Here is a 20,127-nt window from a genome sequence, read left to right on the forward strand (position 1 = left end):
GTTAAGAATCCGCCTGCCAGTGCAGGGGACACGGGTTCGAGCCCTGGTCTGGGAAGATACCACATGCCGTAGAGCAACTAAGCCCGTGCGCCGCAAGTACTGAGCCTGCGCTCTAGAGCCCGCGAGCCACAACTACTGAGCCCATGTGCCACAACTACTGAAGCCCGCATGCCTAGAGCCCATGCTCCACAACAAGAGAAGCCACCGCAATGAGAAGCCTGCGCACTGCAACGAAGAGTAGCCCCCACTCGCCACAACTAGAGAAAGCCCGTGTGTAGCAATGAAGACTCAACACAGCCAAAAATTAAAAATAAATAAAATAAATTTATTAAAAAAATAAAAAACATCTGTCTTCATTTGCTGGATGATCATGGGGGCTATAGATAATGTGATTAGTCCTTCATGTTTTCTGATTTTTTTGTTGTTGTTGTTCTTCTACCTCATTCTTCAGAATAAATTAGACCTCAGATAATACCAAGATGCCATCTGTTTTCTAATAAAAAGCCATTTGATGTTTTATCATCTAGCATCCCCATAAAATTATGGAAGAAATTTTCAAACATGAAGACAGTGGCAATAGACCAGTCACTTATTGCTAGTCTCCTAGGAAGTTTTGTAGCTAAGATACCATAGAGGAAGAGAATAGGCAAAGTCCTTTTACTTTCTTTTACTCTCAGTGAAGGCCATCCAGTTCTAGTCTACCTAACTTGGAGACCATATATAGTACCATCCTGGGTAATCCACAGTGCTTCTTTATACTTGCCCTGAGAATGGAAACCTCGACCAGGCCCATTATCAACTTAGTCATGAACAGGATTCAGCCATTTTCACATATGGGTAACTTCACAAGGTGATTTCACTTCATCTCTGTATTCCACCCCGAATTCATCCTGCCTGGCCTTTACAGTGTGGTGGGAGAGAAGATTGGTAGCCAGGAAGAAGAGACTGAAAAAAAAGCACATAACTAACCCTCCTATAACCATATGACACTATTTTGAGTGTAGTTTTAGGTAGGTACTAAAGTACAGTTTTACCATAGAAAGCTTTGTAGTTGATGCATAGTCCTTTAAATCAATAAGAACTTTTATGTGTTTAGAACAATGTCTGGTACATAGAAAGCACTGTTTAAGTGTTTTGTAATTATATGTATTACTACTATTACTGTCAACATTATTGCTATTTTAAAAGAAAAAGTACTGAACCACTGGCTCTGTAGGATTTGTTAGTTAACTTAATAATATGAAGAAATTTTGTATACAAATTATATCTGTGAATGTTTAGTATACCTCGACATCAGTATTACCTTTATTTTTGTTTGAGTATTGCACAACTAATTAATATTGTTTGATATGTAGCTTTTTGCATACACATTCTTTCAGGTGAGCTTTAAAATTTATTTTGAAATATAACCAGGATATTTACTTTAATCTTTTAAGAATATAGATCGAAATGAATACTCACTTTTCTTAAAGGTGAAAACATTTTTTCCTATTAGATCAGTGATTTTTAAATATTTATTTAATGAATATGATAGCTATTATTTTTTCCAAGTAGAAATACAGCTGCTGGCTGGCTGTTTCTCATTTTCATTTAAAACACATAAAACCAACAATATTGGTGTTTAAGTTAATGATTTTTAGGATATGTTAATTAAGTGTGAATAAATCCAAGGCTAAAATTCATTTCATATCCTTCTCCCCAAATGTAAGTAGAACTGGAGATACTTTAAGTAGAACCATTGGCTATAACTAATTCTAATAATTCAGTTCTAAAGGCTTATTTTTAAAATCCTTTAAATCTTTTTTATGGTATTAATTTTCTCAGTATTCTCATTACTTAAAAGATGAACACCTGACTGACTCTTGTCCATGTTGTTGTAAGTGCCAAGCTAATGTTCCTTGACCAATAAAATTTTTCTAATTTGGAAGGAACTTTTTCCCACCTGACATCTTGATGATGTGTAGGCTATTTTACACATTTTAGCCTTCATATTTTATCAGAATTTGAAATAAAAGAAGAAACTACTATAGTTTCATTTCCAAACATAAACATTAAATAGTATGATTAAAAAGAATAAGTAAAATGTAACATGAAAGTAGAAATTAAAAATAAGAGCCAAAGAATAGAGAAAAACAGAGAGGAATGGAATATAAAATATAATTAGACTAATAAATATAAATCATATGTGCACACAGCATAACTAGATACTTTGATGGGTTACAGATTTGAATCAGAGCTCTCTGTCTATGAAAGAAAAACTTGATCACTTAAGTTAGGGATTTTCAAAATTGTTGACATTTTGGGCCATGTAATTCTTTCTTGTGAGGGACTGTTTAGGGCATTGTAGGAAGCTTAATAGCATCTTTAGCCTCAACCCACTAGATGCTAGTTTTTAACAACCAGAGTTTCCAGACATTGCCAGATGTCCCCTAGGGGGCAAAATTGCCCATGGTTGAGAACATTTGAATTAAATTATTCACAGGACTGAAAATAAATACAGATCTGTTGTATGGGCAGCTCTTCCTGATACTAGGACCAGAAAATAATTTTTTATCAGAGTCTTACTAGGAACTCATGGATATAATGAACAATGTTCAATATACTTTAAAATAGATAAATTTATTACTTTTAGGACTTTTTTTTACTATTGATATTTAATATTTGCTGATGATAGCATGCCTTAGGAAATTTAGTAAAAGTCCTTTGCATGATGGAGGCATGGAAAACAGTATGAAGTGACCTAATTGCTTATTTGCTTATATAAATTAATCTAGAAATAGCTTTTAAAATATCTGTAAGAAGAGATGGGTACTATGGTTTTTATTTTTAAATAAATTTATTTATTTATTTTTGTCTGCATTGGGTCTTCACTGCTGCACGCAGGCTTTCTCTAGTTGCGGTGAGCAGGGGCTACTCTTCGTTGCGGTGTGTGGGCTTCTCATTGCGGTGGCTTCTTTTGGTGCAGAGCACGGGCTCTAGGCGCACAGGCTTCAATAGTTGTGGCTCGTAGGCTCTAGAGCGCAGGCTCAGTAGTTGTGGTGCATAGGCTTCGTTGCTCCGTGGCATGTGAGATCTTCCCAGACCAGGGCTCAACCCCGTGTCCCCTGCATTGGCAGGCGGATTCTTAACCACTGAGCCACCAGGGAAGTCCTGGTACTATGGTTTTTAAAATAAATCTTTCTTAAATATTGTCTCCTTCATCATAGATCTTGATAAAATTTTAGATGGCAGTGATTGAGAAATTATATTCACTGACATACCTGGAATGTAGCCATTCTAAGTTCTCACTTAAATGTAGACCCTCTGCCTTATTTATCACGGTGGTTGCCAAAACGGTGGTTGCCAAACAGTCTGCTATTGTTGGTCTGTTAAACAGTGTGCACAAGTTTAGAGTTGACTGCACTTGCTCCTTGAGGAGAAAAGGACATGTGAATTGTTCATAAGAATAACTTTATCCAATGTAATGGCCTACCCCTTTATCCTGAGATTTTGTCTTACTTCTGTTGTGAAAAATATTTAGGTGACAGCCTTTATTATTTCTTTTTATGTCTTCTGTTAGCATGGTAACAAGTTGGTTAGTTTCTGTCCCCTCTACATTCTCATTTTAAACTAATATGTTAAATTCCTAAAGTATAGAAAATAATGCCTTAAAAACACATTTTGAGCTTTGAGTGGGATTGTTATTTTCTTGTGAAAGTGTATGGGTAATTCTCACCTGAATAGAATATCTTGTCACTTTGCTAGGATATGAGTTAGGTAAGAACCCAGGGCCTACACTTTTGCCAGGAAACATTTTTTAATCTGTCCTATTGCAAGTGAATACGATTTCTAAAATAGTAGCAATACAGAATGAAAGATTTTAGATATAGATGATATTTTGGGGTCATGTTTTGATCTGTATAATTAATATACATCTGTAATCTGTGTTCTATTGTATCATTATTGTATGTGATAAGACATGTAAAATAACACTGCATAAACATTTGATCATTTTCAGTTTTTAACAAGTTTTCTGCTTTGCACTTGAAAAAGAATAATTAAAAACAATATCCTTTTCCTATACTATTCTGGTAATAACATTTTAAAGAAGATTTTTTATGTGTAGGTTTTTCATAGAGGAGTGGATTTGAAGAACAAAGCCCAAGAATTGAGAATATCTAAACACAGTATAATTTTCGGAATATAACAGGGACTCTTTTCGTAAGTAGGGTAGCATGTTGAGTGCCAGCACAATAGACACTCAGTAAATGCTTATTGAGTGAACCCATTTAAGCAGATACCAAAATATGATGATAAAATGATTCAGTTGCATGTCGTTTGCCATGCTGGTACTAGAAATTTAGTTTGAAATGCAAGGTTGGATCATGTAGTTATTTTCTGAAAGGAAAGAAAAGGGAGCTTCGTATTTTCTAAGTTGTTTTAACTAATGGGAGGTATATGGGAAAGCATTAAGTTACAGGTTAATGCCAGTTTTTAGATAGATATTTATATACTAGCCATCTGAATAGCATTCAGAAAAGATTTGTAAAGAAGGGCATGTAACTTAGCTTTAAATAAGTCACTTCATTTAAACTGATTTTGAACAATGAATTAATTTTTTCTTTTTAAAACAATTATTATTTTGGCAGAACTAAGTTCAGAAAGTCTCAGAACCTGCTTTAAGATCATCAATGGTTATATCTTTTTATCATCAACAGAATTTTTACAGGTATGTTGTAGTTTTTGCATTGTAAAAATTTGTATAGTTATTATTTTGATTGTTTCTTATTTGAAATCAGGAGTCTTATTTTGAAACCTTTTCAAAATTTAATAGATTGATTTATTACTTTAAGGGGGGAAAAAACGTCATAAGCATTGCCTACTGTGGGGCAGATGTGATGTAGTCTCATGAATTATATTATTTAACATAAAAAATGCTCTACATGTAAATATATCCTTATATTTCTACAAAAATTAGAATAGCAATAAACTGTATTTTTATTTCTTAAACTTTTCCTAAAGAGTTCTAATTGAAATTTTATATGCTTAGAGCTTTAGTATCTAATTCTCAAATAGATTATGAGTCCCCAATTTAATTTTATACCTTTTTTGATATTGCAGATATATTCATATGTATATTTTGACTTTTCATTGAATTTCAGACATACGCAGTAGGTCTATGTCAGTCCTTTTGTGAACTGCTAAACGAAATTACTACAGAAGGCCAAGTTCAAGTGCTAAAGGTACTGTCATCTTTCTAATGAATATTGTTGTACATTTTCCATCTGTATTTTGTGAAATTAGACCTTCATTTGGGTTTAGATGATGGGCAAGAAGGGGAAGAGTAATTCTAGACAGAATATTTTCTTTCAGCTGTATTAAATTGGTCTAATACCTCTGGACCAGGGGTGTCAAATTTGATTGTGCATATAGATCACCTGAGGATGTTGTTAAAATGCAGATTCCACATTTCTAACTAACTTTCTGCTGATGGGACCCCACTCAAAGCTCCCCCTCATCCTGAGACTTCACTTTGTGTAGCAAGGCTTTAAAAACTTTTATAAATGATCCAAAGCCTGGTGCCATCTGATACTTCTCACCTGTCCAGTTTGTTAGCCTGCTTTTGGGACACAATATTCCCACTATAATTTGGTACTTTTAATTTGGATCGGCTCTAGAAGTTAGAGTACCAAGTTTTTATGGACTGTGTATAACTAAGAACCAATGTTGAATCATTATATTGTATACCTGAAACTAATATAGTGTTATATGTCAATTATACCTGAATTAAAAAAAAAACTTACAAACAAAAAAAGAACCCATGGGCTCTGAGTTAATCTTTATGCACTATATCTTTATAGAATCACTATATATTATCTTTATATATTGTATATAATTATGTATAATTAAGAACCAACAGTCTCTGAGTTGTATGTTTATATATCTATATATTAAAGATAAAGGAGTATCAAATGTATATATTTAAATATAAATGTATATATAAATATATCTTAACATGTATGTCACACACATATTTTGTATGGATTTTATGAGGTGTACTTTGTTAAAAGCATCTCTTTTTTGTTTCTAATTTCTTAGCTATGTTTTAAGTCAGATATGAGAGCTGGTTAGGTGAAGTGTTACTATAGCTTAACCAAGTAGCATTTTTTTGTGTGAAAACTATGGCATTGCTTTAGATCCTAAAAACAATTTGATTTCCTCCCAGTGAAATGAAAAAGTGTTTGCCCAAAGAGTTTCATTGTAAGAAATGTGTTAACCACAATAATCATAGCAACAACCCGTAGTACATTTTGGGGGGCTAAGTGGGTATAAGTTTGTGCAGGCAGTAAAGTCTTTCATAATAGCCAATAAGAGTAATCATCAGTTGGCACTTATTCAAGCATTACACTATTTTATGTGCTGTTCTTTGGACATTATACACATGTATGCACCTCTAAAGCTCCAGATATCTGTGTTAATATGCATGTTAATTTGATTTTCAAATTGGTTGCATTTACTATCATTGTTGATTATCCAGTCATTCACCATATAGGTCAGGGGTCAGCAAACTTTTTCTGTAAAGGACCAGCTAGTAAATGTTTTAGGTTTTGTGGGCCCTACAGTCTTTGTCTCAACTATTTATATGTTTTGTTGTGGATTGAAAGCAGGCATAGATGGTATGTAAGTTAATGACTGTGGCTGTATCCAAAAATGCTTTATTTACACAATCATATAGTTGTTCGGATTTGGCCCAAGGGCATTGTTTGCCAACCCCTGTTACTGGTATTCAGTGCGTTCTGGTAGGCATACATGATAGAAAAACCAGTTTCTGCTCTTGAGTAATTCATTCTTTTGGGGGAAGGAGGCATGTAAGCAATCAGCCCATATTTAGTGTGTTATGTTGTTTTGGATTAGAGGTATCTCAGATTACCTGGTGAACTTTTTGAAAATTTGGGTAGGACATAAGATGTTGGTATTTCTTTTTAAAAAGTTCCCTAGGTGATTTTCATGAGCACTTTCTAGTGTGAGCCATTGCTGTCCATTGGCTTTATGTTACTCTGGGAGTATAGATGTGGTCATCTAACCCAGCATTTTGCAGAGAACATTTTTCAGGGAGAAAGGGTTGAGATGGGACCTGGGTCTTAAATGTTTGGTAGGGTTAGGGTTACCAGATAAAACATAGTACTTCTATTTGCTAATTCTGGCAATCCTAGTGGGGTGAATTAGATTAATACAGTGTTAAGTACTGCAGAGAAGTGAACAGAAATAAGAACAGAGAGAATACTGTGAGAATTGTTTGTTGAAGGTGGGGATAATGGTGTTATTTAAAACCTTTAGTGTCTATAAATTGGAGGGGTTCATATGCCAGATTACTGAAGTGTTAAATTAGAAAGTGATGAGAAAATGATTATATTATTAAGAACTATATTTGTTCCTAGGGCTACCATAACAAAGTATCACAACCTGGGTGGCTTAAAACAACAGGAACTAATTTATAATATTTATAGTGATTATCTCTCTCACAGAGTTCTGGAAACTACAGGTCTGAAATCAAGATGTTGGCAGGGCCATACTCTCTCTGAAGACTCTAGGGGAGAATCTGTTCCATGCCTTTCTCTTAGCTTCTGGTGGTGGCCAGCAATTTCTGGCTTCCTTGGCTTATGCATGCGTCACTCCAGTCTCTGCCTCGATTGTCACATGACATTCTCCTTGTATCTTTGTCTTTTCTTCTCATAAGGGCACCAGTCATAATGGATTAAGTGCCTACCATAATAACTTCATCTTAACTTAATTATATCTACAAAGACTCTATTTCCACATAAGGTCACATTCACAGGTACTTGGGATTAGGACTTCAGCATATCTTTTGCAGGGGGCAGGGCACAAGTCAATCCATAACAAGAATTTACTGTTAAAAAATAAAAAGATAGCTTTTGTGTGTGGAGAGGCAGTGAGGAAAATCTGATCTGAGTAGATTTTGTAGGTAAAAGTGACCCAATAGAAAGGAAGATGGCGCCAGAATGATACAGGAGATTGGTATTTTAAGTCTAGAGCGTATGTAGAAGGGGCAAGAGTTTGTTTTTTAAGAGAGCTGGCCAGACTGGTAGTGATTGAAGCTGTAGATATAATGTTAGGTGAAGAGAGTAAGAAACTGGCATATGACCTTGGTGTTTCCAGATAAAAAGACAAGATTGTCAGAGCTGCCTGATGCCTGTCACTATGAGGCAGAGGAGCACTACAGGATGATTAGTACGTCTGCACTTATTGAGGAGGGAGAGGGGACTGAGTAGTATTCATCTCAGTATTCATTTTAAAATGAACTCTGTCTTACAGATGTTTAGGTTAAAATTTAAGAATGTTTCAGTTATATTAGAATGTCGTCTTAGACTTTGTAAGAGAAATCTTGTAAAGTAAAGGCTTTTAACAAGAGTTGAAATAAAAAGTACTTTGGTAAATTCTGATTTTTCCCAGAAAGATTGTTTATCAAACATATTACATTTTTCACACTCTCTGATTTGCTGTTTTATATTTGAAATCACAATGGAAACTTAAATCCAAAATATTGTTATAAACTAAGAAGTGGGTAAATATAGAGTGAAAATACAGCAGAACTCTCTGGTTTTAATTTCATAGGTTCTTCAGTTTCTTTTTTAGAGTAGGGGGTAAAGGATGGGAATGTATGCCCTTGTTACTGAGAAGCTTGTGGGCTCTGAAGGAGTAATAACAGGAATCTGTGTGTGTGGCTTGTCAAGACCCCAGATACTGGAGTCCTAGTCTACCGCCATGTGTCTATCAATCCTCACCTGTACTGATTTCAAAGTGTTCTAGCTCCAAAGCTTACAAGCAAGTAACATTAGACATGTTGTTTGCGAAACTGTTTTTGTGAATTTTTATTGCATTTATGCCCTTACCAAACTGATATAGTGGCAGTATATAATTATGTTGAGGAACTTCCATCTGTCTTACAGAATCTCAGCTTCATCTTTTGCCTTGGTGGTAATTTCTTCTCTGAAAGTAGGGATATAAGGAATTGATACTTTGGACTTAATTCTGTTTGAGGAATAACTGATTGGCAATGTGGGAGTGATAGAAATTTGAGAGAAAATTGTCGTGTCATTTTGATGTTGCCTTTGTAGATTTTTCAATATGTGTGTGTTTTATCTTCTTCTCCTTTACTAGACTGTAAGCTTTTCCATGATCCTAAGTTTAGTAAATAATAACCGCATTTGGAATGTTGTTCTCTCCTTGACCTGTGCCTTGGTTTTGTACACCCAGCTCTGTTACTTATACATTCTTGAGTACATTTTGGACTTAAATTCTCTTATTTATTATATAAGATGTTGTACTATATGATTTTTAATAATCTGTAACTATATATTATCTGAAATCCCTGTGACAAATTATAATCTATAAATTCTAAGTGATGAAAAAAGGTTGTTTCTTATGTTTATAAACACCTACCAGAAAAAATTTGAATTGAAAGTGTTTTTTTCCTCCTGCTTTTCTGCAATATTATTAGTAATTATTGAAAGACAACTTTTTCTGAGTCATATGGAATGGGATTGTGAAATTTATTTGAAAAATGAGGCAAGTTTTTAGGATATATCATAAGGAGAATATTTATTTTCTTTTACTATTTGTTTTAAATTATATTCTTACAAAATAATTAGACCTAGTGTAACTTAGCAGGTGACTTAAGCAAAACTGCTAGGGTTAGAATATTAGCCCTGCTACTTCACAGCTGTGTGAGGTGAACCAGTTAATCTCTGCTCCTCACTTTCCATCTGTAAAATGGGAATAAAAATGTTACGTACTTCCTTAGGTTGTGGTGAGGATTATATGACCTTATATGTATAAAGCACTTGTAACATTGCCTAACATGTAATCAGCTAATACAAGTGTTGGCTATTTTAATCTAATTATATAGTTATCTAATTATTTAATCTCCCTTTGGGGGAAAACAGGCCACCAGGGAACTCTTCCTTTGACCATCTTTTGTAAATAAATGTTTATTTAAAATAGTACATTAGTTAAATTTTTTATAACTTAAGTAGATGATTTGCACAGCGATAGAATTTTACTCTTTTTCTAGAACCATGTTATCTCAGCTGGCTTTTTAAAAATAATTGTTTTAAATTCTTTCTTTCTTTTCAAAATAACATGCTCTTTTAAAAAATTTTATTATGAAAAATTCCAAATTTATATAATGTACAGCACTACCCTTACAGTTTTACTAGAAGGAAATCTATTTGTTTCTCCTTTTTCCTTGAACTGAGAGAAGGTAATGTTATTATTTGTCCCCCAGTTGTGCCTAATATTTTTTGATTGAATGATTCAGCACAAATCAGTTACCATCCAAATATACATTGAAATATTTGTAACGTTTAACATGCGTTACACATTAAACCAGTTTCTCTCTAAGTATGCTAGCCAGGGGGTCATAAATAGGATATAAATACTTGAATTATATAACATATGTTTAAGACTGTATTTTTATATAACATTGCTGTAGCTAAACCTCTGTATTTGATTTGAAATCCCAGAAACTGAATTTTATTGTTTATTAAATGGATGTTAAATACTAGAAATATACTAATTATCATGAAAAAATTATTTGTTTTTTTTTTTATATAAAAGAATATTTTAGGATAATGGTTCTTTTATGCTTGTACTTGAAAGCTGAGAGAACTCTCAACATTTTTGGCATTTTCCTATTCTCAGAGTTCCAATAAAGTTATAATAGTTTTTAATATTGGCTCATTTTTTCCCCATTTTTTAATACCTCTCAGATACTGTTTCTTAATATAGTATGCACATTTTTAATATATTTTTGACTAAGTGTCACTGTTATACTAATTTCTGACAGTATCTGGAAGCAACTTCTTTGTTTTGAAGCAGAAAATTACAATGTTATGAAAATTGGATAGAGAGACAAGTATGCCTGCCTTCAGAGCAAAAATAGGCTTTAATGTATTCTGTGATTCGGAACAAGTTATCTAGATGAATACAATTATATTCTAAAAATACTCAAATTTAACATTTTTTTTAAATTTGAAATTTATCCATATGTATACATACCAACTTGAGTTTAGAAATTATCTCTTTTATCATGGTCTTATTAAGCAGTAGTGAGCCATGTTGGTTTTATTCACTGTGATAAGCCTTATTTAAGATGGCACGCATATTTTTAAGGTATAATTTATTCTGTAATATTTATAGCTAATACTAGCATTTACTGTATGATACACATTTCTAAGCACATAGCATAGAGTTCATTTAATCCTCACATAAACCTGTGACAGTGGTACTGTTCTTTTCCCCATTTTTACAGATGAGAAATTAAATCACAAAAAGATAAATACCTTGTCCAAGGTCACACAACTAGTAAGTATTGGAGCCATGTTATAAACATAGGCATTCTGACTTAAGCATCTGTGGTCTTAACCACTTTGTATGCAATGTCAGCCTAAATCAAAAAAATTGTTTGAGTGTAAGGCACAAACTAAAAGCCTACATTTTTCACAGGGATTATATTATAAAAACATAGTCTGTTTCTAAACTATTTCAGGTGTATTCAGAAAGGGGGTGGATTGAAAGTAAAGTTAAGAAGTTCTATTTGTAATAGCAAAATGCTGATAAAGATAATTAGTAATAGGTGATTGGATGATAGGCGGTACTGCACCTTATTTAGCCACACAGAGGAGTACTGTGCAGCCTTAGAAAGGAATGAAGATGACCTCTGTATACAGTTTTAGAGTTAAGCAAGGAACAGTGTTTAGAGTTTTCTTGTATTTAAAGAGTGCAGCATAGATAGCAATGGAAAAATAAACCAAATTAAGAAAAGTAGTTATGTAGGGGAAAGAGGGACAGAGAATGCAAGCTAGATCTTTCAGGATGTATGTTTTGTACTTTAGGGTTTGAAGCCATAGAGATGTTTCACATGATTTAAAATAATAAAGTAAAAGCAGTTCTAAACATAAAAAAAAGGAAACATTTGAATCTAACTATTATTATGTTGGTGCCATAAGTCATCTGAGAATATTTCAAGTAATAGTATTTTACATGTACCTCCCTGGTGGGATATAACGTTAGAACAAAAAGAAACATAAGGAAATTATAAATTGCTTTCAGTATTGTTATTGTTATCAGTAATATCGGTATTATTATTTTGAAACCCATATGTACATATGTGGGCATTTTTGTACACAGCAGTTAGAAGCAAATAAGCTAAGGTTATTAGAATCTGGGATTTTTCAATATAAGGGAAGAAGGATGGAACTATTAGAGAAGTTATATAAAATGCTATAGTCTTAAATTGAATTTGGTGAATTATTGGTATATACTTCTCAGGAAGAGAAAAATAAATTTCCTAAATCTGTGTAAGCAAAGACCTAGAAGCAGTGTCAATCCAGTGGCAATGAGCACCTTAGAACCTAGATTATGGTCTGTAAATACTGTGTCCTGCTGGTTGACTCCAGAGCTCAGGCAAGAGAGACACAACATAAACTGGGGACCTCTCCTTGTGCCGGAAGGAAGAGAAGGTGGGATTTTCTCAAAAGGATGCAAGAGTCAACTTGAAGGAGCTCCCACTGCCTAATAATGGGACAGTTTGAGCATCAAAACAAAACTAAACTAAGTGGATTAAAACATATCAAACATGTTAAAATCCCTGAGAACATAATGATTCTCCCCAAGAAGAGTAACTTATGATTTAAATTCTCTCAGTATCTGTAAATTACCTTTTAATAAACTACCTGTTATTGCTTTAGTTGTCTTTGGTGTTATTTCCTTCTTGGACATGTTTGGCCATCTGGCTATACGTGCATTTCACTTAAAATATACAAAATTGTGTATTACCACTGAAATCGTTAGATGCATTTTTCAAAATCTTGTTTAGAAGTGAAAGCAGCGCTGCTGATCAAAATGTTTGGTAGGATTCTGATCATTATGAAAGAACCTTCTTCATTATGGAAATAGTCATAATTTGAGCTCTGACTTTTAGGTCACAACTGCAATACCTTCCCTAGAAATTGGACTGTATAGAGTGTTATGTGTGTGGAAATAAGACCATTCCATACAGATTTTCCCACAGGTTTCTCAAGTTCACCATGTCTAAAGTGAAGCCTCACTATTAACGGCATCACGATTGTACCCATTGACCACACGTGAAAACTAGGAGTAATCCCAGACTTCTTCACCTCTGGTCAGCTGTTCAATTGGTTTTTTATATCTGATCAGCTCTGCTTTCTGATTTTCTCTTGATTCTGATCCACAGTCCTTGCTTCCAAGTCTGATAGTGGCATTTTCCTGCATAATTTTTCAGAAAGGATCTCATTGTTTCTATGGTTCCTAACTTTTTGAATACAAAGACTCCATTTTAGTTCTGAAATAAGTGAATCCTTTACATACTGTACCTTTATATATAAAGAAAGTGCATAATGACAGCTGGATTGTATTGAATGGTACGTTTCAGTGAATTTACATTTTAAAAGTCATAATCTTAAATATGTGATTACTTTTCCTTTTCTGTACAAACTTCTGTAATCTTTGGAGTTAATAATTTTTTTAGTGTAATTTTTTAAGTGCACTGAGTTCTCTGCCACTTGCCTCTGTTCAATATGTTCAGACACATTGACCCATAAGGATTTTATTACTTTAATTTTCTTGAAGAAGTCTCTTTCAGAGCCATGCTAACTCCCCCACCTTGCTCCCCCTCCCCAAGCTTGTAGCTTCTTTTTCTTTTTCCTAGTGTTCTGAAATTTTACAGTGATGTACCTTGATTTAGGGTTTTTTTAATTAATAGTACCAGGCACTCCTGGGCCCTTTTAGTCTGGAAAGTCTCTCTTTTAGACCCTTTAAAGAAAATATACTGTCTTCTCCTGGGGTGGGGGAAGGTCAGTTGCCCAAATATGCAGATTAGGGAATATCTGGCAATTTGTTTCCTAAGTAGACTTCCAACCTGTCTTACTTTTAGCTTTTCCTTTACCCTCCTTTCCAAAGATGTATGGCTCTGCTAATTCCTGTGGTTTTTGGTGGGGAGAGGTAGGGAGAAGATACATCTGATGTGCATCGAGTTGCTCTCAGCTTTCTCTATTGTAACCTTAGATTTCAGCTTTCTCTCATCTGATAAGTCATTTACCTCTTGAATTTCTTTGTACCTTCCAGTATTCATCTCTCATTCCTTTTGTCCTTTAAAAATTATTCACCCTCCCTTTAAAATCTTTTTATATAAGTTTAGTGGGGTTTTAGGAGGGAATGAAGTTATAGTGTGTCTAACAATCAGCAGATGGCCTTGCTTTCCATTCATAGATAAAATGTCCGGTGACATCTGCCTCTGGGTAGCTTATCTACACCTTCCCCCTCTATTCCAAATCTAATTTTTTGACAAAGTAAACCTTACTGAGGTCAGATTTAATCATGTTCTGAGTCTCATCATCTCCTGTTGCTTTTAATCAGGAACTGTGGTATCTTTTATCCTGTATTTCTTATTAGATAGCATGGTGTTCGGCCCACAGTAAAAGTTATTGTATTTTTAGACTTTTCTTTGCACATTCCTTTTACTTCTTGCACAAAATTAGAGGATGTTGTCATTCATTGTACTGTTTGATTACCTTGAGAATGTTTTGAAATGCACGAGGTGTATTTGTTGCTGTGTTGGAAGCATGCCATTGGCACATAATGAACAGAGATCAGAGATGCTAAAAACCCCTCGATAGGTGGAATAGTCCTGCGCAGTAAACACTTGTCCCACTCAGAATGCCAATAGTCAGTCTTGAAAAACATTGCTGGACGTTTTAAGGGAAACCTGCCTCTGCCTTGAGACTGGTACTTGCCCACAACCCTCTCAAATGGTGTCTGCTTTCATTCTTACCCCGCAAGCAGTGGGGCTAGAAGTATAGACATTTGTTCTTGGACCTCACTGCTGCTTTCTGACCACTGCCTTCCTCACTCCACCCCTCCCCCCCCAACCCTGGAACAAACAAACAAACAAATCCCACCCCAGTTTGAATTTCATGCTGCCTGTCTTTGTTATAGAGGGAGCCCATCTCACTCAGATAAAAGTAATTTATGTTTCAAATTTTCATCTGTAACAATGTGCACGGTTAATAATCTGTATGATTGTATTATAAATAAAATAAGATTATTTCTCATTTAGTAAATATGCAGTATATATGCAACATGCCCTTTTCCATCCAATTTATGGATAAATTTAAATGTAGACTTATTTTTGGATAGTGAGTGTAGTTGTTACTGATTTCCCTTTTCACTATTAAAATACTTTTGAAGTGCCTTTTATTGCCTCAATAAGACAATAAACATTATAAAACATTAAATAGACATTAACATTTTATAAGGGTTATTTATTTAAAATGCAAAGATAAGAAGTACATTAACAACATATCTGTTATCAAAATGGGATTAATTATAATTCTATGTAAGATGTATAACTGTCTAAATATTACATACTTAAAATCGAATTGTAATTTTTAATGGATTATCTTATAAAAGTGTGTCTAGAATATTGAATACTTCATGTACTTATATATATGTGATATTTAATACGTTGTTTTCTTTACCTGTGTTTTGCATAAAGCAGTGACTTGCATTATTAAGCATTACCAATGTGTCATTTTGGTTTTTAGGTTGTGGAAAATGCCCTTAAAGTGAACCCAGTATTAAGCCCGCAAATGTTTCAACCAATTCTACCCTGTGTTTTCAGAGGTATAATAGAAGGGGAGGTAAGATTTTTCTTAAGCTTCTGAAGTTAGTATTGGATTCTAGGGTTCTATTTTAATTATTTTCCTTATTCATTGAAAAATTATTTCTTCTTCACATATGTAATCCATATAACTATGTACATAATACATATATATTACCTTGTATGACATATATTTAGTTAGAACTCAGGCAATATTGGTGTTCATTCTGAAGAAGCAGTGTAAAGAAGAATATTGTTATTTCATATCCCTGTTGATTGTTACTTTTTGTCAATGATTGTTTATATTTGTACCATAACACAGTTTTACATATGCTGTATTTTAATTGTACAGAGGTATCCTGTAGTGATGTCAACGTATCTCGGCGTTATGGGTCGAGTCCTGCTACAAAACACTAGTTTCTTTTCCTCACTACTTAATGAGATGGCACATAAATTTAATCAGGAGGTAAGAATCAATTTACTTAAATTGAAGGAGGTCTTTATTCAAATAAAGATTGGAAATAATTTTGTGAAATAATGAGTCTATAAAAGTCTTGTAGTATTTAAACTTTATTTATTTCCCTGAATCAAATTTTATTATGTTCAAGAATACGAAATGAAATAGTACATAGTTGAGTCATTCATAGAATTACTTTCAACAAACAGATGATTTTGAAATAAATATTTTTGTTATTTTAAATCTTTAGTAAGTTGTATTGATACTATAATTTGGGAGAAGGAGAAAGAAACCTGTGAATGGCAGTTGAAACTTAAATTTTGTTCTCTCTCAAAATAGGCAATTTTATTCTGCTTAGCCATAGGATAGAATTTTGATTTGTTATGGTTGCCGTTTTTGTTAACTCATACATAAAATGAAACAGGAATACTTTACATATAATCATGTACTACCTTTGTTTCATTTCCTTAATGAACTTGTTCTTAATGCCATGCAATGAGTTTCTGTCATCATTATTGTGGGAAATGACTTTTTCAGCAGAAGCTTATTAAAAATATACTGTAACTGAAACCAACTACCTGAGTAAGTATGGAATAGGTTATTAAGTGAGTTGGTTACTTGAGACTACATACATTATATTAAAATATGGTTTTTATGTCTTAAGTCATTAATCTGTTAAGATTTATAAAATGTAGAAGGTGGAATGTACTTGACTGATCTCTAGAATGGAGGGGCAGTTTGTGAAAGCTTTTGGTTTGTGGCTGAAATAGGTATTACCATTTCCACTTTTAATGAAAATCAGAGTAAGGAAGTGTGAACTGTAGAATGTATATAGTTTTTCCAGAATTAGACTAATGTAATTAGAGAATCTAGACTTTATTTTGATGAATAGGCAGGACAGATTTTTCATTAGCTTCATTAAATTTAACTGTGATGGAATAATGTTAAAAGTTTAAAGAGTTTATTCACTTGAGTTCAGCAAAATCTGTTGAGTGGTTTTAATAACAACAATATATTTAACAATATAAATTTTATGTATTATTTTAATTCTTCACAACAACCCAATGGATAATAATATTTTTATTTCCATCTTACACCTGAGAAATCTGAGGCTTGGAGAGATTTAGTGACTTGGTCAAGTTTGCAAAGCTAGCAAATGATGGAATTGATATGCAGATCCCAGCAACCTCACTTCAGAGCTGATATCTCAGCGACCACATTCTACTGCCTCCTATACATCCTGCAATAGGCACTTCTCCACTAGACACTGAAGACACCTGGTTTGACAAGCCGATAGTATTCTTTTAAGGGAGAGAGTACTTACACAGGCAATTTTGTAATATTATTATAAATACTATGTTAGAGTTTTGTCCATCGTGCTGTGGGAAGAGAAAGAAAAGCTGTCTACTCTGTTAAATTTTTTTGTCCAATTTTTTTTCTTGTGATAAAATACACATAGCATAAAATTTACTATCTTATCTATTTTTAAGTGTGCAGGTCAGTGGTATTAAACATATTCACAGTGTACAATCATCACCACCATGCTTCTCCATAACTCTTTCAGACTTGTAAAACTTGAACCTCTATATCCATTAAAGAATAACTCCCCATTACCCTCTCCCTGTAGCTGCTGGAAACACCATTTTACTTTCTATGTCTGTGATTTTGACTACTCTAAGGTACCTCATATAAGTGGAATCATACTGTATTTGTCTTTTTGTGACTAACATATCACTTAGCATAATATCCTGAAAGTTCATCATGTTGTAGGATATGTCAGAATTTCCTTCCTTTTTAAGGCTGAATAATATTCCATGGTATATATTTATCACACTCTACTTATCCATTCATCAGTCAGTGTACACTTGAGTTGCTTCCACATTTTAGCTACAGTGAATAAAGCTGCTGTGAACGTGGGTACTCAGATATCTATTTGTGACCTGCTTTCAGTTCTTTTGGGTATATATCCAGAAGTGGAATTGCTGGGTCATGTTGTAATTCTATTTTTAAGTTTTTAAGGAACCACCATACTATTTTCCACATAGCTCCACCATTTTAAATTCCCATCCACAGTGCACAAGGGTTCCAGTTTCTCCATATCCTTTCCAACACTTGTTTTTGTTTTTGATAGTGTCCACTTTAATGGGTATGAAGTCGTATTGTAATTTTGATTTGCATTTCCCTAATGATTAGTGGTGTTGAGCATGTTTTCATGTGTTCGTTAGCCATTTGTGTATCTTATTTGGAGAAATGTCTAAGTCTTTTGCCCTTTTTTTTTTTTTTTTTTTTTGCGGTACACAGGCCTCTCACTGTTGTGGCCTCTCCCTTTGCGGAGCACAGGCTCCGGACGCGCAGGTTCAGCGGCCATGGCTCATGGGCCCAGCCGCTCCGCGGCATGTGGGATCCTCCCGGAGCGGGACACGAAGCCGTGTCCCCCGCATCAGCAGGTGGACTCTCAACCACTGCGCCACCAGGGAAGCCCTTTTGCCCATTTTTGAATCCGTTTTTCTGTTGTTGAGTTTTAGGGTTAATTATGTATTCTGTATGTTAATCTCTTATCAGATATATGATTTATAAATATTTTCACCAGTTTTGTGGGTTGCCGTTTTACTATGTTGATAGTATCTTTTGATGCACAAAATGTTTTAATTTTCAAGAAGTTCAATATATCTTAGTTTTTTCCTTTTATTGCTTATGCCTTTGGTGCCATATCCAAGAAATCACTGCCAAATTCAGTGTAGTGAAGCTTTTGTACTTTTTTTTGTTTACGAGTTTTATAGTTTAGGTCTTACCTTTAGTTCTTTGACCTCCCCTTTTTTTTTCCAATTGAAGTATAGTTGGTGTACAATATTATATTAGTTTCAGGTGTATAGCATAGTGATTCATTATTTTTTTACAGATTATACTCCACTAAATGTTATTATAAGATAATGGCTATAATGCCCTGTGCTATACAGTGTGTCCTTGTTATTTATCTCACCCATTTTAAGCTGAATTTTGTATATGGTATGAGATGAGGGTCCAGCTTCATTCTTTTGCATGTGGTTATTCAGTTTTTACAGTGCCATTTGTTGAAAAGAGTGTCCTTTCCCCATTGAATGATCTTGGCACTCTTGTCAAAAGTCATTTGACCATATATGCAAGGGTTTATTTCTGGGCTCCGTATTCTGTTCCATGTCTATATGTCTATCTTTGTATGATTATCACATAATTTTGATTACTAAAGCTTTGTAAGGCATGTTGAAATCCAAAAGTGTGAATGCTCTGGCTTTTTTTCATATTTTGGGGGATGGTTTTGTCTATTCAGGGTCTCTTGAGATTCTTTATGAATTTTAGGATGGGTTTTTCTATTTCTGCAAAAAGTGTCATTGGGATTTCGACAGAGCTTGCATTGAAACTGTAGATTGCTTTGAGTAGTATTGACATCTTAATATTAAGTCTTACAGTCCATGAACATGGGATGTATTTCCATTTATTTATGTCTTAATAAGGAGTGTTTTATATTTTTCATTATACAAGTCTTTCACCTCCATGGTTAAATTAATTCCTAAGCATTTTATTCTTTTTGATGATAGTAAAATAGAATTGTTTTTGTAATTTCTTTTTTAGATTGTTCATTGCTCATGTATAGAAATGCAACTGATTTTTGTTGACTTTGTATTCTGCTGCTTTGCTGAGTTCATATTTTCTAACAGTTTTTTTGGAGGAATCTTTGGGATTTTCTACATAAAAGAACATATGATCTGGAAACATAATTTTGTTTCTTCCTTACCAGTTTTGATGCATTTTATTTCTTTTGCTTGCCTAATTGTTCTGACTAGAACTTCCAGTACTGTGTTAAATAGAAGTGGTGAAATTTGGCATCCTTGTTTTGTTCCTGGTATTAAAGGATGAGATCTTCTCAGTCTTTTGTCATTCAGTCTGATGTTCATCATGGGTTTTCATATATGGCATTTATTATGTTGAGATATTTTCTCCCTATTCCTAATTT

The 20,127-nt window shown here is 33.8% G+C and overlaps 1 protein-coding gene across 4 annotated transcripts in view; it reads left to right on the forward strand.

The window, feature by feature from the left end:
- IPO11 (importin 11) overlaps positions 1–20,127 on the forward strand; it is a 214,953-nt gene that overhangs the window by 112,919 nt on the left and 81,907 nt on the right. For 3 of the 4 annotated variants that reach the window (XM_060295810.1, XM_060295809.1, XM_060295811.1), the window contains exons 23-26: positions 4,629–4,708; positions 5,142–5,222; positions 15,624–15,719; positions 16,032–16,145. In XM_060295810.1, the coding sequence (XP_060151793.1) occupies positions 4,629–4,708; positions 5,142–5,222; positions 15,624–15,719; positions 16,032–16,145 (371 nt within the window). The remainder of the gene's footprint in view (positions 1–4,628; positions 4,709–5,141; positions 5,223–15,623; positions 15,720–16,031; positions 16,146–20,127) is intronic. The other variant, XM_060295813.1, reaches the window with a different exon arrangement.

Source organism: Globicephala melas, chromosome 3 (assembly GCF_963455315.2).
Source record: "Globicephala melas chromosome 3, mGloMel1.2, whole genome shotgun sequence".
Taxonomy (NCBI): domain Eukaryota; kingdom Metazoa; phylum Chordata; class Mammalia; order Artiodactyla; family Delphinidae; genus Globicephala; species Globicephala melas.